The sequence below is a fragment of the Leuciscus leuciscus genome, assembly GCF_965113295.1.
Source record: "Leuciscus leuciscus genome assembly, chromosome: 12".
NCBI lineage: Eukaryota > Metazoa > Chordata > Actinopteri > Cypriniformes > Leuciscidae > Leuciscus > Leuciscus leuciscus.
This window is the reverse complement of record NC_138736.1, coordinates 37,815,244-37,839,160: the sequence shown is the minus strand read 5'-3', so window position 1 is coordinate 37,839,160 and position 23,917 is coordinate 37,815,244. Positions and strand designations below refer to the sequence as shown.

Sequence of the window (23,917 nt, the reverse complement as noted above, 5' to 3'; positions counted from 1 at the left end):
TTGATGATAAAGGGAATTACAAAAACTAATTTTATGTTGTGTGTGTATATGTGTATATATATATTTATTACTGTATATATACCATTCATATATAAACACTACAGTTCAAAAATGTGGGATTGGTAAGATGTTTTTGAAAGAGTCTCTTCTGCTCAACAAGGCTGCATTTTGTTCAGTGAAAAATACAGTAAAACAGTAATATTGTGAGATATTATTACAATTTCAAAAATAACTTTTATATTGTCATATATTTTAAAATGTAATGTGATCAAATCTGAATTTTCAGCATCATTGAAAGAAAGAACCAACAGTGGTGCTGCTTTTACGCATTTGTGGAAACTGATTTTTATATATATATAATTTTTAAAGCAATAAAATAATTACATAAAAAACTAAAAAAAAAACTCAATTTAATATTTTTATTTATTTATTTGTATTTACTTGTGAAATGTGACCCGGAGCAGTTACCATGATATTCACGTGGAAGATCAGCATTTACCACTGAGTGTTTACGCTAATGAATCTCTTCCATATTTCCATGGACACTTATTTCCCGGTATTTCTTTATTTCCCAGGATTCAAACGGGGAGCCGATCCAGGGATGCCTGAACCCACAGTCCTGAGGTGAGTTGTGTGAGTCGGACACGTGAAGCTCGCAGTGTTTCACCACAGAGAGCTGAAGATGATGTCGCTGTTTCTTTCAGTTTGCTTTGGGGATGAAGACGCTCCCGACGGCCACTACAGACCAATCCCGAAGGATCCTCTCACTGGAGTCTCGGGACACTGACTGCTCGGATCAGAACGTTATGCTGGGATGTAAATACTCGGCTGTCTCATCCACCCTCTATTTTTCCTTTTTTGTTTTGTTTTGCTTCTTCTTCTGTCTAAAACATTGTCTTGAGAAACACACACACAATGTAACTGGATTGTATTTGTTGTTTTTAATTTAAACAATCATTGTAAACAATCACAGGATGTGCTCAACGTTCAGTTTCAAATAAATTAAACATGTTTAATAAATATTTATCAGCACAGATTTTCAGTGTTGTACAAATAAAAGTTCAGACACATAAATATTCCATTTATAAATATCAGCGTTGTACAAACAAGAAGGCCTCAACATTTACATTCAATAAGTTAAAAAGGACAGACTCTTAAATAATAAATTATCATTCCCTGAATGGAATACTGCGATGGTCAATAATAAATCAGTTCTTGTCTGAGGTCCAGGGGTCGGGTCTCTTGCTGTCTTTGCCCCGGTGTCCACCCTTCCTTTTGCTCATGTAACTGATGGCTCTGCATGTGTCGATCATGACGCTGGTGTAGTTGAACAGGATGGAGTGGACGGTGGCCTTGCGTGTCCATGCGGATCTGACCGACAGAGGACCGCTGGAGATCGGGTCCACCTGTCCTTCACCCACCTGGAGCTGGAGGTGGAAACAAACGTTAAATACGTGTCATGCCAGCACTTCCACTGGTTGATATCAGTCTATCACTAGTGTTCAGAGATTAAATTGAATGCATTTGCTTATTGTAAAGTGTTACCAAAACCTCGACTTTTATCAGTCATTTTAAAACTGTAAAAATGATGTCTAAAATAACGTCCAGGCCTCTTGGATAGGACGTGAGGACCGCAGATGTTGAGTCTGTGTGTGTGTGTGTGTGTGTGTGTGTACCTGGCTGTTAATGGCCTCCAGCAGTCGTTTGGTCTCGTGTTTGATGTCGGTCACCAGGGTTGAGGTCAGATTTTCCTTCTCGATGTAGCTCCAGTTCTCTTTATACCACGTCAGGACACTGTAGATGCGCCCCAGACACCTTTCCTGAAACATTCATGAAATTCTTCAGTTGATATTGAGAAAATCACATGAAAACATTTCTGTCATGACAACTCTCTGAGTGTTTGGCATGTTAATGGATATGACAATGTTGATATGTTTAGTCTTTGTGGAATAGATCTGCTACGCTAATACACACACGACACGCTGCTGTGAGCAAGTAAGACGGGTACTTCATGTATGCTATATTGTACAGCGTACATGAATTACCTGTAAGTGGATCTATACAGGTGGAGCTGGGGAAGGGGGAGGGTTTCTGAAGCTGCGCTGCTAAGGCAAATGCTGACCAAGTACTTGAAGGTTGAGCAGCGAGCTCATTGGCTACTGATACAGCAGCAACCAATCAGATTGAGTTAAGGACCGATCGGCCTGCGTCATCTAGAGTTTCATGACAGAACTTATTTATTGTTATACTTTATTACATGTGCTGAATAAAAAGATCTGACCAACATCTTAACTTTTAACTGCATTTAGTTTGTGTAACGATATCAACTCGATTTTGTACGTTACCGTTTCACAAGGTGGCGATTTTGTATTGTGATTTTTCGGAAACATTCAGTTTTTAGAAGAAATAAAAGTTTAATGAGTGTGGCTTATGCTGATTTTATGAATTAGATCATACTGATTTGCCAAAATGTAAAATAGGTACGAATTGCCATGAGAGTGTGTTGAACGATAATGACCGTTTTTGTAGGGAAGGTGAGATCCGCTTTGTATATATTTGTAATAAAGCTACTCAGATCATGAAAATCTGTTTTAGAAAAGAAATATTCCATTTTTAATTCCGTTATTTAAAAAAATCTCCCATTTTAATTCCATTATAGCCAATCATAAATGTTTGTGGAAAAATATTGTTCTATAAAATACTTGGCTTGATCGTAATGATGATGGACTCATTACAAATGCCATCAAGGTAACACAAAGTTCCAGTCAAACATTTGAACGTATGCATCTACTCATTTATTTTCCACAATTATAACCAAAACTATGAAATAACACACTGTAAAAAATTAAATGGTCGATAAGTTATGACAACAGATGTTTTTTGCATCGCTTTAACTTATTAAAGTTAAGCAATTTTCAACTTTTTACAAGTTATACAAGATTCAACTAATTTTTAAAGTCAGTTTAACATAATTTAAGTAGAAATGACTTAAACATCCAAGGTGATAGTACTTAAAAATTTAAGGTAGTAATTTTGTTCTCCTTTTTTAAAATATTTTTTTTAGAAATACTAGGATTATATAGTGACTAAAAAAATGGACATTCTAGCAAATTAAACTTAAATCTTCCTAAATCTGAAAAAAAAAAAGTATTTACAAAGAATAAAAAAAGAAAGAAAGTAAGATCGTTAGAAACGACTTTTTTGTTAATATTATTATTACTATTATTATAAAATGATGCTAGGGGTCAGAACAGTTTCCCTAATGAAAGAGTCATCCCTGATAAATCACAAGCATGATAATGTTCTTACTGTGCTGAAGTTTCTGGACAGACAGCCGTCAGAAGGTTTGAGGAGAGGCGTGCTGATCCTGACTGCTTCATACGCCGTCATATTCACAGTTTCTCTGAATTCTCTCTCAAACTGCGGGTGGAAGAACACAAAGTTAGGTAAAGACAGTCAGCAGCACAACACACCTTTGTTCAGTTCTGTATTCAAAAGCACCTGTTCGTCTCGAAGCGTCTTCACGTCCTTGTGTAGATCTCTCGCCATCCGATGCCATTTCTGCCGGTCGTTCAGAAGACTCTTCACATCCACGTCCTGAACCTCATCTCCAGAAGTTTCAGATAATTCCCCCATGCTGCTGTACGCAGGCACTGCGTCCACGAGACGCATGAACACTGCCAGTGTGGCAGACAGGAAGAGCGCTTCTGCAGAGAAAAGTGAGAGAGAGAGAGAAAGTGAGAAGATGTGTGACAGCACATGAGGATGTCCGTTCGGTCTAACGCTTCCACTTACTCAGAGCTGACGGCATAGTGATTGCGAAAGTTTGTGTGATGTCTTCAAGAAAACTCGGGAGACTTCTCAACAGCACTTCTCAAGTGGTTTTTATACACAGGCTTCAGGAGTTTCCACTTTGTAACACGCCTTTTAAACAGATTTTTCATCATTTTGGAACGGGGAAAATCTGCCTTTATTTTGATTTTCATAAATGCACATTTTTATTTTTACTTCCCCCCCCCTCTAAACTTATAGGTTTCCACATGTTTTTTTTTTTTAAATGATTGAGACAAGGCTTAGGTTTTGATACTTTTAATGTGATTTAATTTTGTTATTTTTCTGAATATCTGTTTAGGTACAGACCTGGACAATGGGGCATGTTGTCACAATGATAACCTGCTGTTTATTGACACTCACTGAAAAAAAAAAAGTTGTACTTTTTAAGTACAATTCACTTGGTTGTTTTAGTCATTTCAACTTAAATGACATTAAACTGACTTTACACTGAAAAAAAATAATAATTTGAATCTTGTATAACTTAAAAAAAAGAAAATTACTTCTCTTATTTTGATGAGTTAAAGCAATGCACAAGCATATGTTGTCATAACTTATTGATCATATAATATTTCACAGTGCTGATATAAGAATTTAGAGTAGCCTAATTAAGATCTATTATGCATTATAAGCTATTAAAAATGTGTGAATCCATAAAGTGACACAAATTATAATAATGAAGTGACTATTTTGAACAAACAACTTAGAGAAATCAAGCATTTGTGACTAAACGTCTTAGTTACTGAGATACAGACATTGTGACAACTTGCCCCAGGCTCTGCTCATACACTCTTAAATACATAAAGCTGCTTGACTGGAATCGATGGTTCCATGAAAAACCTTTAAGGATAAGTTCACTTTCAAAAAAGTTTTTGCTGATAATGTACTCACCCCGATGTCATCCAAGATATCCATGTCTTTCTTTCTTCAGTCGAAAAGAAATTAAGGTTTTTGAGGAAAACATTCCAGGATTTTTCTACACAGAATGGACTTCAATGGCAACCAACTATACCAATGTTCAAAGAAGGTTCAAATGTCCGTCTCAATGCAGCTCTAATATATATATATATATATATATATATATATATATATATATATACTTTTTAACCACAAATGCCCGTCTTGTACCATCTCTGAGATGCGCCACGTATCATCACGTTGGAAAGGTCACGAAACAAATAATAAATTAAATTAATTAATTAATTAAAACAAAGATGTCGGACGATTTTGAAGTTGGAGGAGAAAATGAGATGAACATTTTCATCCCTTCTCTACCTTTTTGAACCGGAGTACACAGACAAATAACTTAGACAGATGACGTAACGCGTGACCTTTCCAACATGATGACGCAATGCGTGGCACATCTCAGAGATGGTACACGATGAGCATTTGTGGTTAAAAAGTATATATATATATGAAGAGTTCAGATGCAAACGCCTCTAAGTGCCATCTGAAATTTTCTTCTAGAGTGATCATTTTTATAAAGCTTGTATATTTAAGTTAAGTAATTTCACTTAAATGACAATTATTAGGTAATTTGCATTGTCATTTAAGTGAAATTACTGAACTTAAATATACGAGCTTGATAAAAATGATCATTCTAGAAGAAAATTTCAGATGGCACTTAGAGGCTTTTGCATCTGAACTCTTCATATATAGAAAATGACGGATCGTTTCACTAGATAAGACCCATATTTCTCAACTGGGATCGTGCAGAGACTTTGAAGCTGCACTGAGATGGACATTTGAACCGTCTTTGAACATTGGTGTAGTTGGTTGCCATCGAAGTCCATTCTGTGTAGAAAAATCCTGGAATGTTTTCCTCAAAAACCTTAATTTCTTTTCGACTGAAGAAAGAAAGACATGGATATCTTGGATGACATCGGGGTGAGTAAATTATCAGCAACATTTTTTTTGAAAGTGAACTAATCCTTTAACATCCATGGAATCTTTCCATTCCACAAAAGGTTCTTTAGAGTGGAAAAAGATTCTTTAGTTTTATTCAAGATGTTCTTCACACTAAGAAAAAAATACTCTTTTAAGAACTGATCACTGAATAGTTCTTTGGGGAACCAAAAATGCTTCTTATCGCATCGCTAAAAAATAAAATAAAAATTGGAACCTTTTATTTTTTTAAAGTGTATATTAATTATCTTTTATTAATTATTTTTTTAAGGTTACAGCTGTATGTCATAATTTATGTCATCCAGCATCTGAGTTTGAATTATTATTTATAGTTTTAGATTCTCTTAGTTTCTTTTATTGTGATTTTAAGGAAGCGGTATCCATCACAAATGAATGGGTTTTGCAAATAAAAGAAATGAAAGTAAACAGTAGCGTGTGTGTCTCTGTCTTTTCCTTCTTTCTTTATTTCTTCTTCCTTCTTCATTTTGAATTCTGATTTTTTTTAAAGTGATCTCATTCTGTAATCTATTGGTTGTATATATTAGTTTAATGTGGAGGGGTTTGATTGGGCCTCGAGTCGGTAAGGCCGCACGTCTCCGGTTAATATGCATGATGATAGTGGCTTGTGAAACAGAGGATTCCCCTTCAGAAGGAGGGAAAAATAGTGTGAAGCTGAGGATATGTTAAGACTGAGTGTGGGTGAGGATATTTCAAGTAATGGTGGAAGTTTCCTGGGTTTGCTTCGGCAAGAGGGGACAAAAAAATATGCCCTACTTTTATTAAATAGTCTTATTTCTGGGTCTGTGGGGTTTTGGTAAATTTTAAATAGGTTGGATATTTGCTTTGTTAAACTTGAAACTATGCTACTTAGGCTTTTTTTTGTTTTGTTTTTGTTTGGTACAGTTTCCCAATATTTGTATGGGGCCAGTTAAGCTTTTATTTTTATTATTTTCAGTTTTCATTTTAACTTTAGTTTAAGTTTTAGTAATTTTGTTTTGTACTTTGTTTTTATTTTATTTGTATATTTGTATATAGCTTTATTTTTATTTAAATTTTAGTACTTCATCTTATTTCAGTACTTGCCAAGGCAACATTTCTCATTTTCATGAAATATGTTTTCTGTAATATTTATATTTTATTTAACTTTTTTCAATTACTGAAATGATTTTACAGTTAGTTAACAATAACATTGATGCATATACCTATACTATATATGTGTGTGTGTATATATATAATATAATATAATTTTTTTTATTATTATCATTATTTTTTAACTTGTCTCTCAGGTAATATTCCTTGTACCATTTCCTTTGTTGCCATTTTACTGTTTATTTCCATCATTGGTGCCAGTATCAGTGGGTGGTAATAGATGAGAAATGTGCAGTTTTGCACCATCATGCAGTGAACATTTCTTTTCAGGGTTCGTTTACCACAGTAGTGAAAGCGGCCTACAGAGGAAACCACTTTTTCATGTTGTTGAGGTGTGATCAGTGATTCTGCAGAGATAACACGGGTCTTTGCATTACGATAATTCCACGAATGTTTGTGTTATCAACGGATGAAACATTAAAGTGTTTCTTTTCTGAGAATTACTATCAGAATATTCTCCCTTGACCTTGCATTCCACTCACCCAATTTATCGGATACTCGATCTGAATATTAATTCAGTTTATGTAATGACTCAAACAGATCTTCAGATGTGGAGATTTTGCTCTTACACTTGAATTTGTTTTTCCAAGTCCTGTTAAAAATACTAGCTTATGCAGCATAAACTTCCCAGCTTGTTGGTGCTGGTTTGATGTCGTTCACTAACGAAACCAAACTGGTGGCGCTGGTTGACCAACCTGGTTGACCAACTTAAAGAGCAACAGGATCTTGTTGGTTAAGATGATTATCTTATGTGGTCTTGATGGTTGAGGAGGTTGTGGAGGCAAGTATTTGTACAAGCCTGGCACATCCAAAACACAACATACACTGGCCTTTTCAGGAGAGAGAATGAGTAAAACCTATTTATTGAGGTTATTTCACTCAAAATCTGAGACATTCTTTGCTCTCTTATGGGAGTTGGCATTTGTTGTGAGGTTGCTGTGAGCTCAAACAAAACGGTTTTCACAGAAATGCTTATGAAACTATAGATGAGCACTAGAGATATTTTCACATTTATGCTAAGACCTTCTTTTTCCACAGAAATTCAGCATCTGATATGTGATTGTGTGGGTGTTTTTTGAGATGCTTTTTGGTTTCCGAAACACTGGGTTTTTTATTACTGCCATACACTGGTGATCACTGACAACACCGAATGTATCTTAAGGCAAGAGTGCCATGCCACCACCACAAATAGCACTGAGGAAAGTGAATCAGACCCCAATACTCTAAAACTAGACCACCAATTACGCTTTATATGAAGGCTTTTAAACTGAGCAACTTTAGATTTTCCGGCTTGAGCAAATACCAGCTTCATCAAGCAGCAATGCCTCCATGATGAGTTACACATCATGTCAAAGAGCTTATGATCTCTTCCGGTGCTATGAAGAAACAGTTTAAAGGTTGAGCCACGATGTCTAAGTTTTGCTGAGCTAAGCATTTTCTCCATTTATTGCCACAGCAGAAACTCTCTGTCACTCTCACTCATATGCATTTCACATCTGCATGTCATCAATACAGCAGGGTAGTGCAATCGGTGCTCATACATTCTGCTGAAAGGGATTGTTCACCCTAAATGATCAATGTTTATTTGTGAATAAAAGCCTAAATTTAATCGGTTCATCGTATAAAGCGATCAAGTCTTTTCAGAAAATGTTTAATTCAGTCACTTTAATGAACTTTCTGAAGTGTCAAAGAATCAGTTTCGTGAACTGTCAATGGAGGGTCAGAAAAGCTCTCAGATTTAATCAAAAAGACCTTCATTTGTGTTCCGAAGATGAATGAAAGACTTATGGGTTTGGAACGACATGAGGATGAGTAATTAATGACAGAATTTTCAGTGAATTCTGTGATTTTTTGGGTGAACTATCCCTTTAATGAGGATTAGCCTACAGCTAGCAAGATGTGAGATGATTGAGGAATCAGACATTTGTAGTCCTATAGAAAAGTTTTTAGCAACTTTAAAAAAAAAACAGTGGCTTCTAAATTCACATTTGAGGTTTATTGTTGTAGAACTAAATGTGACAGACTTTTTACTCGTAATTCCAAAAGCCATTACTGAGATAACCAAAATGTTGCAAAACAGCACTGTTTGGGTGTTAAAATTTTACATATATATGTTGAAACGTTTATTTTTTCGTCTTACGTTTCATCAAACATTTCAAACAGCAAGAAACCGCCAAAAAAGAAAGCGCATTTTCACAGGTCAAGAAAAGTATTCGCGCGCAGTAATGGAGGTAACCATAGCAACAGCAGATCAACCGTTGGAGCGCTTGCCTTTTGGATCAGTATCTGACAGGTGGTACATCCATAAACCATAAGTAGGCTGGTAGGCTACTTTTAAATCTAAAAAGTGTAAAACGTCTTTAAGATAACTAACTTTGGGTGTGAAAAGATGATTTGGCTCTGCAAAACGAGTTTATAATTAGCGAAAAGCTAAGACGTTAGGCTATATAGCCTACCGAAGGTCGATGTTCACTCGCCGAGCCAGATCACTAATCGTCAAGGGCTGGACAAGACCAGCGTGGGGAAAATACGACATTTTGCCAAATATTTTGCCAAATCTTTAGGGCAAGATTGGGGAGATTTTCTCAGGTTTTGGTGGCTTCCCCTCAGATCTGCTCCACAGAGAAAATTCGGTGGATTCTCCCTCCCTGAGGGTAAATCAGTAAGTTAAATATCTAGGTTTGGCTGGTGGGTAATTGACTTCCAAATTACATTTACCACAATTTCTTTCTTTCTTTCTTTATTCCAAGAACTTTAATTCTGGAACTTCTTTATTCCATTATTTATTTGTGACTACAAAACTACATGTATAATGTAAATGATGGCATACTTACGGAAAGTTTTGGTACAGTTTTGTATGCTATTTTATATTTTAATGCAGAGAATGGATGTTTGTTTGAACAGGACATTTTACCTTCTGAGTCCGAATAAACATAAGTTCTCTAAAGTAACCACTAGATGCCAGTAAAACGTTTCTTAACAGTAATGTCCATTTGAGCATCCAGATTGTTTTAAACATAATTACACTTATTATGCTTTTTAAAGTTTAAAACCTGACTTTAATTTGACCTTTGACCTTTTGTTGGTCCTGGAACAATATTTTTGTCACAACATCAAACATTAACTACTACTAAAATCAGCTCTAAGCAAAATCCATCTTGATTCGGCAAAGATGCTGACCCGGAACATTTTCTGTGTGTTGGTACCAGAACTTCTCTCCTCTCCTCTCCTTTTTGCAAGTTCTGGAGGTTGTGTTCTGTTCGAGAGCCATGGGCATTCTTCAATATTTAATCAAGGGTGTGTTTGAAGATCTCTGTCTGTGTGTGAGAGCAGTAACTGGAGAGGAGACGGTTTAAGATGAAAGACTTTCTTCACTCTCTTATTCTCAGTCTTGCTTCCACACACGCAGACGTCTCAGCATCACACAGGCCTCCCACAGTTTGTTCGCTGACTGAGGCATGTTTCACATGAAACTAGAGCACTTTCTCAATCTAGTAAGTTCTAATGTGATTGGATGACTTCACACAGCTTCCAAGAGCGAAGGCCCATGGGGTTTTTCCTTCAGTCTGTCTGGGGGGAAAAAAAGTTGTGTTTACCCAGGATGAAATCTTTCGAGGATGAAATGGTTCCTGGATTTGCCAAGGTTAGTGACATCAAATCACTGAAAGATAAGTTTTGTATGAAACATTTTGTGATCAATAAACTAGATATACATGATCAGAACTGTATACCTTACTTATATCCTCCATGTTTGTACTAACATAACCTATTTTTATATATACAGTATATATATAATATATCAGATGTGACGGGGTCACACAGAGAACATCGTCATACTTTTACTGACTAAAAGATGCATTTAACAATATCATTAGCTGTAAAAGTACATAATATAGTAAAAATTTCCCCTGTAAATTTTAAGCTAACTTAAAAAATAAATAAATTTGTAGGATATATTATAGTTAAAAATGATGTGCTGTATTGTAAATATAACATTATTTTATATTGTATGGACAGTTGATTTTTTTCCCACTGTTTTCATGAAAAAATATTTTAATATTTTTAAAATAAGTAGGCTACTTCTAAATTTTCATGAAGAAGAAGAAAAATTTAATTTAGTTTTTGAGGAATATCATGGAATGTCATAGGCAAAGACAAAACAATAGGCAAACTATATTCTAGACATTAAAATATATAAGTGTCCTTTTCAAATATATACATTTTAACCTAAAGTTTCTTTTTCAGGTCCATTTGTCATAAGGTAAGGGAACTTACAGTTTTTCCATTTACAGTAATTTGTGATGATGTTTTACAGTAGATCGCAGCGGTCTCCTCCCATCAGGACTCTGAACACACACCGTGTAACAGCGTGGCATTAAACGGCCCTGCCATCACACACTCGGAGCTCGTGTCATTAGATCACATGATATCAGGGCTGAGGAGATGTGTAAATACTTCAGCGGAGGGATTACACTGAGTGTTTTTAATCATGATAAGCGTTTTCTAAGAATAGACTCTGTGTCTGAATGCAGTCGATCATAAGAATAACATGCAGATTATTCTCCCATAATGGACATTGATTTTGTTAACAAATACGCGCACATGCCATCAAAAAGTGAAGTGTGTAATTTGTGTACCACAAACAGAATCGCAAAAATGATTGTTTCCCAAAGAATCCTAATGGGATCAAATGCAAATCCCATAAAATGACTCTATAATAGGATATATTGCAGGAGAAATATTAAAAGTATATATTTTAGGGCTGTAAAATCAATTAATCGCATCTAACATAAAAGTCTGCGTTTACATAATATATGCGTGTAAATAATATTATATTTTTAAATAGCCTATATTATATATATTCCTCTGTGTGTGCGTGTCTGTGTATAACATATACGCATATATATATATATATATATATATATATATACACACACACACACACACATGTATGTATAAATGTGTGTGTATACAGTGCACCCACACACACACACACACACAGATATATATATATATATAGATATAGATATATATATATATATATAGATATATACACACACACACACATATGTATAAATGTGTGTGTGTATACAGTGCACCCACACACACACAGATATATATATGATATATATAAATATAATATTATATATACACAGACACACACATATGTTATGTAAACTTCTCTGCTAGATGTGATTAATCGATTTTACAGCCCTAATATATTTTAATATATAATATTTAATATAAATATTTTAATATAAAAATATAATAAATTATATTTTAACATAATATTTATAAAACATTTTTATAATAATTAGGACCTTTTAGGTCACATAATATGAGTTTTAAACCATAATGGAGGCAGATCCAGCGTTATATTAGTGTATTTAGTATATAGTATAGTTATGTTAGTATATTTATTATAATTAGTAATTAAGTTTTATTAATAGTTTGAGTTTCTGTTTTTATATAAGTTTTAGTAATTTTGTCATTTTTATTAGTTATTTTTTATTTTTTAATGTCTAGTTTTTTTAATTAATTGTTATTTCAGTTTTAGTTATAGCTATTTTACATTAAGTTGAACTGAATAAAAATGAGAAATTATTCCTAGCTGAAAATAAAATAAAAACCTTTTTTTTATGTTGTATTAACTATTACTTTCCGTTGATGTTTATTTTATTTAAAGTAACAAAAATGTGGGTTCTTTATGGTTTTAGATGTCTGTAATAACCCTGTTCAGACCTGATTGAACACTTTTGATGAGGCTTTTTGTCTGGAGATCAAAAGCTGGAGATCAAGTTCAACATCCAGAGCATCTCCACGTATCCCAATGGTAACAATTCTTTTTCCAATTTATTCCAGATTTCCTTTTTATTCTTTATGTTCCAAATTCCCATAGAATTTCCAATGGAATCCTGTACATATTCCTTAGAGTTTTTGATTGTCATCAGATTAATGTCTGTCTCTCTCTGCAGACCTTCGAGACTGAACACCTGCTTTGAATGTGTTGCCCAGCTTCCCATGTGGCTTTCTTGTCATCTAACACCTCTGTGTTACACCTGAAATTAGAGCACAGAGAGACACACCCACAACACACACATCAGCCCCCAATGAACTCCACTGGGACACACACACACACACACACACACACACACACACACACACACACACACGTGTCCTCCAGGCATATGCTCCATTCAGCCGTATAGAGGTGATCTTTCATTTTGACAGATCATCAGCTATTCTTTCATGCGAGATGTGGAGATACTGGTTTTCCGAGCACGACCGTTCGCTTTTAACGTCTTCATAAGTCGACAGTGAGGAACAGGCCTCTGCTTCGCTGCCGAGCCTAATCTCAGATTAGACGGCTTTTTTTTCAAAGTTGCGCTCGTGGATTGTGAAAGGTTTGCTTACTCTGAGAGCGTCCTGGAGATTTTATCTGGCTAAAGGGGGTGGCGCTGTTTCTGGCCCATCATGCATTTGTGAGCAGCGAGGACGCCTGCCAACTTGTGTCATGCTGGCTGTGGGTGTTGATGGATAACAACCTCAGGTGTCCGTCATCAAATACATGCCAAAGCACACTGCAAAATCAAAGGCCGACTTCTGATCTGACCTCAAAGGAAAAAATGGCCTCAACATCCAAATAATTATTCGTAACTGACAAAACAATATCTATCAATAACTCCATCACACATTGCAGGAGAAACACCATGGGCCAGATTTACTTCACAGGGCAGATTAGCATGAGAGCGCAACCCCAAAAAAAGCTCAGATGGAAGTGGAAAATTCTGCTGGTGATTTACTGACGACGTGCAAATTAAAGAGCAGACGCAGCTGGATCATTTCCATAATGACCAACACAATCTACAAATTAGCATCTGGTTTAATACATGCTTTTTTGGCCGGTAAATAATTGCGGAAATACCAGTAAATTGACCAGCGCAAACCTTAGTGAATCACATTTAAATACTCTGAAAGGGAAACTCCTACAAATGCATATGCAATAAGGTCAGCCGCAGAAATAACCCCGTCCACATGTTTCACTGTGTGTCTGAAGTAAATCCTGACAGTGTTTTTTTAATGCCAAATGAGGGTTTGCATTGGCGCAAGCTGTTAGTAAATCTGGCCTCTTGTGTTTTTTACAGAATCAAGGACTGTATGAACACCAGTCTTAAGAGACAAACAACCTGATCAATACTTTAACACGCCGTGATGTACCGTCGCAAGAAACAGCACAGACCTGAAAATCAAATCAGATCTATTGATGTGAACTTCTGAACGTTGATATTGATTTCACACTGATTCATTTATTCAGATAAATGGGTCATAGAAGACTCTGTCCTTTAGATACTAAGGACACAACTAGTCCCTTTGAATGTGCAATAATTCATGTTTAAAATATAAAACTAATCATTGAGTAGATTTCAGTTTGTCACACATTAAAGAAACACAAAACAATGAGCCTTGCAAAATAATACTAGTAATCTCTGCTGAAATCTGTATTGTTTAATTGAATTGTTAACCCTGGATTTATAATTTACAAACGCACAACATGATACAAATGCAATGAATTCTCGGTGATTGTTAACACGTGCGAATGGAAGTCTGATATTTACTGTGGGTCAGTCAGAAGATTTTAAATGATTCTGAGCGACTCATTGATTTGGACCAGCTGGAAAAAATCGTTTTGGCTCGACTGTCCCTTAGAAAACACAGGGTAAGAATTATGTTAATGGAGACTATTTGAGGCCACCGAATCAGTAGCCTAAACTGCAGCACAAAATAATATTAATTACAACGACACACTAATCAATGGATCTTTAGTGCTAAAGTTTCAACACGGTGTTTCCAGTGCATGTGCTCTTTTTTAGTGCATATTCATCTTCAGTATTTTTACGTTTTAATGAAGGCAATATTTGGCCCATTTACTTTTACTGAAATAAACACCATGGTTACACGTGTAAATGTGGGTATTCATATTTGAGAAAATTGTCCCTCAAAGGTAAATTGGACAAAATCTCCTTTTTTTAGTTGGAAAAAAAAGTTCAATGGATGAACACATTTTTTTTCATTACTAAATAACTTTTTAATACTATTAATTGTTATTACTCCTGAAACCAATGCAACTCATGAGTGATGTCATGTATGGTTGAGTTGTCATTGGTCTTTAAGATTCAATGTCCAATCTCTGCAAACTGCTGTATTAAAACAGTTCTTGACATGCATGGAATGATTTGATTGGTGGGAAGGACAAACTCCCTGACATGCCAATTACTTATAAATGCTAAGGTGTGAGTATTATACAGCTATTGAACATCTAAGTGTACAAGGTATCATGAATGATGTTGTGATGATGGGGAAAATGTTGAGATTTCCATAATCTCATGACTTTTATCTCCAACATCAGCTAAAATGGCCCAATTTTTTACCATAGGCTATATATGTTTATGGTTCTTTTCATTATTTGTCAATTATATAGGAAAGAAATGATGGTTCATATTTAGAATATTTATATTATCAATAACACAACGTAGAGACACTCGCATGCCTTCATGGCCATTTTATTATCAGTTAAAATGAGGCATTAAAATTACAATTTAAAAGGAAGTGCCATTCCTGACCATGGGGAAAGCCACACATTGCCAATGTCTGTCTTAATAAAGGCTTGATTTTGGTGACATATTTCCAGACAGAATGTTAAAAGACCACAGACAGAGCAGTTTGGAAAAATACAGTTTAATGGTTCAAAAGTGGCACTTGTTACCTAATCAGTATGATGATCAGTACCTAATGTCCTCATAACGCGTGTTTACTTCGGAAGCGATTATCCTCAGAAGTTGTCTATAACTGATGCAACCTGCCTTTAGGCATGTTCCTCTTCCATGATTCTCACGTGAAGTAAATATGGCCTAATGCATTTTAGTCCAAGTTTTCTTTTAGGGTGCATGTTTCATATTAATGCAGATGTGTTTTTGAATGTCCTCGTTTAGCCAGCGATGTGAGTGCATTTGTATGTGAGTGTCTCCAGAACGTCCGTGTGCGTGTGTGTGTGTGTGTGTTAGTGCGTGTGTGCACGAGCGCGTGTGTGTGTGATCGCTGGGTGGAGCAGCAGTGTTCGGCAGGTCTCTCGTCTCCTCTCTCGGTTGAGCGGCTCATTGCGGCGGCTGGAGATCCATCGAGCGGCGGCAGAATGTGGTTCCGGTGTCCGTGCGCGTAAAGAGCAGGTGGAGGAGGATGATGGAGGAATCCGACAGCCTCCCCTGTCCCGCGGAGGACGGGCTCCTGTCGAGCTGGAGATGGAACAGAACCGCCAGGGATCAGGTCCAGATCAAGCAGAAGATCAGAGATCTGCCCGGATTATTAAAACACGGACTGAACCTGCGCAAAAAGAGCGTGAGTTACCAATGCATGATGAAGGATGTGTGTTTTCAGCATCAATACACCACCCATATCCACCACCATCACTAATATTATAATGTGCATGAACAACCTGACGTTATGAGAAAACGTGATTGATGCGTCTTGTCAGTGCATTAATGTGTTTATCCAAATGTCATTGATTATGAAGGAGAGGCTGTAATGTTTTTTTTTTTTCTTTTTTTTTTTTTTCCTTCAGTCGTGGTATCTAAGGAAACAGAGATCCACATACACACAGTCAGGTACACAAACACACACCGGCTGGAACTTCCAAAAATAAAAAAGGAAAATGTTCTGCGGTTCGTATTTGCTGAATTTGATCAATATTCGGTGCAATATTGCACTTATTAATAGTTTCAGCCAAAGTACAAATACATACGCTTTGCTACTGCTGTAAAATTATAAATTAATGCACGATCACTGAGAAAATAGTCATTTCTGTTTACGTATTTTTTTTCACATGGGTGACTCATATCACTTTACCACAATTTCACTGTGGTAACAATAACAGGTAGAAACTGGTTACCATAGTAAATGTTGTAATGGCAGAATGATATTTTTAAAGCCTGCATAATATGTCAATGAGGGTGTTGACAAAAACACTTTTTTTTTTTTTTTTGGACATGCTGCTATGGTATTACTGTGGTATCTGGACACTGCCATGTATTTCTTGAAATACATTGTGTACCGTGTAAATACCATGCTGTATCTTGTAAGAGTGAACTGTAGGAAAATAGGCAGCTGATCGGCTATTTGTTGTATGAATATTGTTCTGCGGTTGTGTAATATAGTCGGAATATTGCATAATGTGATATTTTTAAAGGTTGTTGTTATTTAAAAAATACTCACTTTACAAAGGTTCTATTATGACATCATACTTCAAATGCCTATGATTCTAATTAGAACCTTTATTTTTTAAGAGTGATCATGTAAATATATGGTATTTATTCAAGTACATTGAACATTAGGTGCCATGGTCTCAGATAGTACCATCACAGTAGGTTTTTGTGGACTGTAAGGAAAGAGCTGATATATATTCTGTTTATACACTCTCCTGGCATGACAGAGGGGCTATTCAGAGCTTCAGAGGGTTGAAGACAGGAATTGTTTTGCTGGTTTGTGTGTGTGGGTGAATATCTCTCATTTGTATACGGCCTGATTAATCATGAGGATGAGAGGAAAATCCACAGTGATCAATGAAGACTTTTGTAACTCTAACATTTTAAGAAATGTAGCTTTTGAATTATATTCAGTAACTTCTATTGTTGTTAAAAGACAGCACAAACATCACTTGGTTCTACAGTGTTTCATCTCTTCGTCTCTGATGTGTTTTACCGTGAGGGTTCTTCATGCGCCTTCGAACAGAATGTTTGGTTCGGGCTCATTTGACTCAAGTCATGCGCCCCGGGGTGATTAGAGAATTAAAAAATGAAAGCCTCATTAGCACTAAATGAGAAACAAATATTACACTCGTGACATTTGTTTCGTTGTGTGCTGCACTGACAACAGCTACTGGAGCATCAGTTCACCAGGTTATTCTGCGGTAACAGACGAAATACAATTAAAAAATAAAGGTTTCTTGAAGGCTTTAACAGCCGATGCTAAAGGAAGACCTTTTGGGCTGTGTTTACACTTGTAGTTCGGTTTGCTTGGTTTGTTTAGTCTGGACCAACAACATTGTTTTGGGAATTTTAACACCAAACCTAAAGATGCCGAACCTAAAGGCATAGGGACACGTTCACAACCTGAATGGTCGGCTTTTATGACATATATATATATATATTGAGACGGAACTTAACAAACATCCAAAACAATGCTGTGTTCTGGGATAAATGTGCTCGTTGTATGTGCGTAGCCTACATGTGACAGTATTTTGACCAGCTGAGAACTCGTGAAGAGATTATAAAATGTGTAAAGAAGTCAAAACAGCGGCAGGAATCCCTCCGTCACACACACAAACACAGATCTGCTGTGAGGAGACATGGTTCTGAAGTCTGTACTGTAACTGTGATGGGCAACATCGCGACTATGAGGAGATAAAACAGGTGTGCTTGAGCATTCTGTCCTTTTTAGGGTCGCATCTTGTGACATCACATCCTGTTTTTGGTTCGTTGGCAGCGGGGTTCGGATGGCAGCGTTCACATATCACATGATATTTAGATGAACCGCACTAACAGAGCAATCGCATTAGGGTTCGTTTTAATCGAACCGAACATGCCAAGTGTGAACACAAACTTAATGTGACCAAGACCTAAAGTTAACACTAGCCAAGCGCCAAATGTAAGTAAAAATCCATGTCGGCGAGTTGGACGGTGACATTTTTATGAATTCTAACAATGCAAATTTGTGAGAATGTGAACAAACGTGAACGACGCTCGGGATGGTTGACAGTGCAGTGTTGCATCGTCACGATAGTTTAAGCCTCGCCAATTCAACTCGACCCGTTACTCGTGCGCTGTGTGAGAAGTTTTCCGTGCCGCCTCTCAGACATCACATCAATACTGAATTGAGCTCTGCTTCAACGTCTTCTTGTGCTTGAACAGACATATTAGAAGAAGAAGAAGAAGAAGACATATTCAAACTAAATTCTTGGCAAGTATCCTTATAAACATAGTCAGGTGTGTCTTAACTGAACGTAAACAGCTGAGAAATAAAACGCAAGTTTAACAGGTCCTTGGATTAGCTCTTAAAGTGACAGCAGCCTAATATTCCTGCTTGTGATGTTAATGTTAATGCCTGGAACAGAGGAATGGCTTTTTTAAAACCAGCCCTGGTGATGTGACAATTCTCTGATGGGGAAGCTGCTCTTAATTTCATAGTCCTAGTCCTCATGCTGCTAAGTGTGTCTGTGTGTGTGTGTGTCTGTGTGTGTGTGTGTGTGTGTGAGTGCCTCTGGATGTAATGAAATCTTAACGAGAAAGACAAGGCTTGTTTGATGTCTCCATCTTGCAGTGCACTCATCCAGAGCGACAGATTTATCCACAACCCATGTGAAGGAGGTGCATGAGCGTGTGTGCGTGTGTGTGTGTGTGTGTGTGTGTGTGTGTGAGCGCTCTAATCTGAGAGTAATCCATTTCTGACACATAATGACACACAGACTCACTGCACTCTGGATCAGTGTGCACTACATAGTGTGTCAGGATGCTTGCATCCTTTCCCGTGTTTTGTTTCCCGTCTGTTATCTTTCCCTCTCTTCATCTTACTCACCTTCTGAATAACATTTCTCCTCTGTCTTCTTCTTCAGCCCCTCTCCTTCATGCATTTGTAAATACTCTCCCTCATCTCTCTCTCTCTCTCTCTCTCTCTCTCTCTCTCTCTCTCTCTCTCTCTCTCTCTCTCTCTCTCTCTCCCTCTCCCTCTCTCTTTCTAGAAGGAGATTGAAATGTTGCTGATGAATAAAAGTGTTTGTGAGTGTATGTGTGATACAGAACTAAACTGCATGCATGTTCTTTAGGAAATGTAAAATTTAAGTGTTTGCATAATTCGCCACCACAATCCTAGCGTACTATAAGTGGTTGTCAGGGTGTTGCTAGGGGGCTCTAGAGTCTAGAGGGATGCTAGGGAGTTGTGTGATCTGGGAAGTTACTAGGTTGTTGCTAGCTTGTTGCATTGTAGATGGCTGCATGAGTTTTTTTTAGTTTTTTTTTGGAGGGCTTGTATTCTGGCAAGGCAATTGTACCATATAACACATTTCATACACAGTGGTAATTCAAAGTGCTGCTTTAAGTAGACATGATTAAGAGAAATAAAATGCACATAAATATTTTCAAGTATACAGAATAAAATAATACAGTTCAGTAAAGAGTAAAACAGTGCTCATTCAAGGACTGTAGTTTCAGTTGCTAGGATGTCCTGGCTGTTCTAAGACTAAGTGGTTGCTAGGGTAATTTGGGTAGTTGCTAGGATGTCCTGGGTGTTCTAACACTAAGTGGTCGCTAGGGCATTGCTACATGATTGCTTGGGTATTCTGGGTGGTTGCTACGTGGTGGCTAAGGTGTTAAAGGGTGGTTGCTGGAATGTCCAGGGTGGTTGCTAGGATGTCCTGGGTGTTCTAACAGTAAGTGGTCGCTAGGGCATTGCTACATGATTGCTTGGGTATTCTGGGTGGTTGCTATGTGGTGGCTAGGGTGTTAAAGGGTGGTTGCTGGAATGTCCAGGGTGGTTGCTAGGGTGTCCTGGGTGGGTGCTAGGGTGGTTGTGTATTTAATCAGTTGCTGGGGTGTTCTGGGTGGTTGCTAGGGTGGTCTGGATATTCTAAGTGGTTGCTAAGGTGATTGTTCTAATTGGTTGCTGGGGTGTTCTGGGTGGTTTCTATGGTGTTCTAGGTTTTCTAATTGGTTGCTGGGGTGTTCTGGGTGGTTGCTAGGGTATTCGTGTTCTAATTGGTTGCTGGGGTGTCCTGGGTGGTTGCTAGCATGTTCGTGTTCTAATTAGTTACTGGGATGTCCTGGGTGGTTGCTAGCGTGTTCGTGTTCTAATTGGTTACTGGGATGTCCTGGGTGGTTGCTAGCGTGTTCGTGTTCTAATTGGTTACTGGGATGTCCTGGGTGGTTGCTAGCGTGTTCGTGTTCTAATTGGTTACTGGGATGTCCTGGGTGGTTGCTAGCGTGTTTGTGTTCTAATTGGTTACTGGGATGTCCTGGGTGGTTGCTAGCGTGTTCGTGTTCTAATTGGTTACTGGGATGTCCTGGGTGGTTGCTAGCATGTTCGTGTTCTAATTGGTTACTGGGATGTCCTGGGTGGTTGCTAGCATGTTCGTGTTCTAATTGGCTGCTGGGATGTCCTAGGTGGTTGCTAGGTTGTTCATTTTCTAATAGGTTCCTGGGGTGATCTGGGCGGTTGCTAGGGTGTTCTAAGTGGTTTCTGGGATGTCCTGGGTGGTTTCTAGGGTGTTTGTGTTCTATTTGGTTGCTAGGATGGTCTGGGTGTCCTGGGTGGTTACTAGGGTATTCGTGTTCTAATTGGTTGCTGGGGTGTCCCAATTGGTTACCTGGGTAGTTGATAGGTCATTGTAAGGTGATTGCATAAAAAGTAATTCATGTCTGGAGCACAAATGGTGTGAGGCGAGCCGTGCACAAAAGTTTAATACTTCAGGTTAAGGGTTTGTTCAAATGACATTGAGAAGATAGGGATCATTTTGTGATTTATGAGCCGCAAAGGATGAGAAAGGTGATTTCATTGAAAGATTTTAAGTATGCATGAAGGACAAGAACGTCCCTTTTTATCTAAAAAACCTTTTCCACCTCATGCGTTTGCTTATCTCTGTGGCCCGTCTGCTCCATCTCCTATCCGAGCCAAACAGAGTTCAGCTCCTAGATCTCCAACAGCAAATCAATACAGTAAATCTGATACACACGCCGTCTTCAGAGCCCAGTCAAAACAAAGCCAACAAGCGTGCGCTCGGCCCCTGGAGAGATTCGTCTGCAGAGAGACAAACGCTTGCTGATATCAGTCTGTCTGTGGACACCTGCAGGTCAACTCGCGTCACGGAAAGCCACAGTCACGGCCGATACCATCATCTCAGGCATTCTCAGGAATTTCAAACAATATTCAGCCAAATCAACAGATGAATATATTTCTATTTTCTATTTAGTTCTTTGATGTTAAACATGATAGCAGAATGGTAATATTGTATCTTCCTGATCTGTTATGGCCTGGTTTGAATGTTTGTGAATGATTAATTTGTGGTTGAACAGACTTCTAACACTGAGTGCTGAAGTTAAGTGTTTGAATGATTCCTCAAATCTCTTGTCTCGTTGAGGAGAGATGTGCTGTTACTTTATCAAGCTTTTAGACTGATGGATTGTAAAACAGGCTGAAGATTCCCATAGACTTGCATAGATATATATTTTTAATATTGCACAGATGCATCACTAATTTATTGTGATACGCTTACCTTCAGAGTTGCATTGTCATATTTTAATGCTTTTTAAAATGTCTTTACTCAGGAGACTCATATTCAGTGTGTCCTTATTCTATGACTTACATTTTTTATTGATAGATTTAAATCGAATCTTAAAGGGGTGGTTGATTATGATTTCACTTTTCTAACTTTAGTTAGTGAGTAATGTTGCTGTTTGAGCAAAATCAACATCTGCCAAGTTAAAATGCTCAAAGTTCAAAGCATATTTTCTTATTTCCATATTTGCTTTTAAAGAAATCACTTTTTAAGGACTACAACAAACGGCTGGTAGGAACTACACAACATTCCTCCCAGGTTAGTGACATCACTAACACAAAAATTTACATAAACCCCGCCCTTATTATTGATATTATTGATTATCAAGACAGAATATGCTAATCAATGACTAGAAGATAACTACACAAGCTACATAAATTCATCAACTAGGGCCTAACCATTCAGAAATGTCCTGTTGCTTCTACATGTTGTCACTTCTTCTTGAGTCTCTCCATCATTGTCTGACTCCGATTTGAACATAAAAGGCTAAAGGTTTTTGAGATTTTCAGTGCATGTCTGTGTGAGGGCAAGCTGTTGAAGCTCCGCCCCCTGTGCCGGGAGCAGCAGCTCATTTGCATTTAAAGGAATGCATTTGCATTTGCATTCACCCTCAAAAAGTGACAATTTTAACATGCTATATACAAATATCTGTGGGGTATTTTGAGCTAAAACTTCATACACACTCTGGGGACATCAGAGACTTATTTTACACCTTGTGAAAAGGGCATTATACCACCCCATTAAGTTTATCTCATATTGCTAACACATTACCCAGATACATTACACTAGCAACGGTCATAGTTCGTTTCAGATAAGCATGGGAGGAGGATTCAAAACCCACCACAAATAATAATACCAGTCCCGTGTTTCTTTGGAATATCCCGGACGAGCCCCCAAGTCTGTATATAGATGCATTATCCAGAGAAACTCATTTAATTTGGACCAACCACCTAGAAAACCCGAAACCACAAGCATAACGTTTATTTTGGAAGTATAAAATGTTCTGCGGTGACGTCAGGCTGTAAACCCCTTTTTGATCTGTTTATTTTTAATGTTTTAAAGTTTAGCTTTATTGCTCAACAGATCTGAGATTGGACCAACCACTAGACCCCAGTGGCCCAGATTACACAATGGAAATAAAGATATAATATGACTGTGACTACATGCAAGATGACTGTGATGATCCAAGATGGCGCCGCGGATGGCTGCCTCGGTGTTGAGCTCTCCAGTTGTTACACTGTTTTTGTTAGTTTGTCCTGTTTTATGTTTGTCATTCGCTATCAGTTATACCAGGGACGAACTGCTGAACATTCGGCAGTGCACACCAACTGATCACCAACCAGTTTTTGATTCTTCTGGCGTTTTGCGGAACATTGTCGTCGGTTGCGCCGCTGCACTGTGGAAACAGTATAAGACGCGCAGGCGTGGGAAGCGAGCCGGCACACTCGTGAAGCTCAGGCAGCGCGGATTCAGAACGGCGCTGCCTAGCATCCATCTGGCGAATGTCCGCTCTCTCCCTAACAAAATGGACGAACTACTTCTGCTCTCACGCAAAAACAAGGACTTTACCAACTCTGCTGCTCTGTGTTTCACGGAAACCTGGCTGAACGAAGCCATTCCGGACAGCGCGTTACATCTACCGGACTTTCAGCTGTT

General features: G+C 37.6%; 3 protein-coding genes across 4 annotated transcripts in view; 2 read left to right on the top strand and 1 right to left on the bottom strand.

The window, feature by feature from the left end:
- tomm7 (translocase of outer mitochondrial membrane 7 homolog (yeast)) overlaps positions 1-1,225 on the top strand; it is a 7,930-nt gene extending 6,705 nt beyond the window's left edge. Inside the window, exons 2-3 of the mRNA XM_082186992.1 lie at positions 576-624; positions 705-1,225. Coding sequence (XP_082043118.1) covers positions 576-624; positions 705-720 — 65 coding nt within the window. The 3' untranslated portion in view covers positions 721-1,225. The remainder of the gene's footprint in view (positions 1-575; positions 625-704) is intronic.
- On the bottom strand, positions 923-23,917 carry il6 (interleukin 6 (interferon, beta 2)). 2 transcript variants are annotated; one of them, XM_082186985.1, is made up of 5 exons: positions 23,914-23,917; positions 3,502-3,707; positions 3,310-3,420; positions 1,677-1,820; positions 923-1,427 (listed from the first exon to the last, which is right to left on the bottom strand). In XM_082186985.1, the coding sequence occupies exons 2-5, from the start codon at positions 3,670-3,672 to the stop codon at positions 1,209-1,211; spliced, it is 645 nt and encodes a 214-aa protein (XP_082043111.1). In that variant the 5' UTR covers positions 3,673-3,707; positions 23,914-23,917; the 3' UTR covers positions 923-1,208. The 2 variants fall into 2 exon arrangements, with proteins under 2 accessions (XP_082043111.1, XP_082043110.1); XM_082186984.1 differs by lacking the exon at positions 23,914-23,917 and adding an exon at positions 3,796-3,999.
- rapgef5a (Rap guanine nucleotide exchange factor (GEF) 5a) overlaps positions 15,975-23,917 on the top strand; it is a 69,518-nt gene continuing 61,575 nt past the window's right edge. Inside the window, exon 1 of the mRNA XM_082186947.1 lies at positions 15,975-16,278. Coding sequence (XP_082043073.1) covers positions 16,120-16,278 — 159 coding nt within the window. The 5' untranslated portion in view covers positions 15,975-16,119. The remainder of the gene's footprint in view (positions 16,279-23,917) is intronic.

Excerpts from the sequence above, each read along its gene's own strand:
- il6 (XM_082186984.1), bottom strand. Across the intron at positions 3,421-3,501 it reads AGACGCTTCGAGACGAACAG|TTTGAGAGAGAATTCAGAGA; the intron begins GTGCTTTTGAAT and ends TTCCACCCGCAG. Across the intron at positions 1,428-1,676 it reads TGGAGGCCATTAACAGCCAG|CTCCAGGTGGGTGAAGGACA; the intron begins GTACACACACAC and ends TTCCACCTCCAG.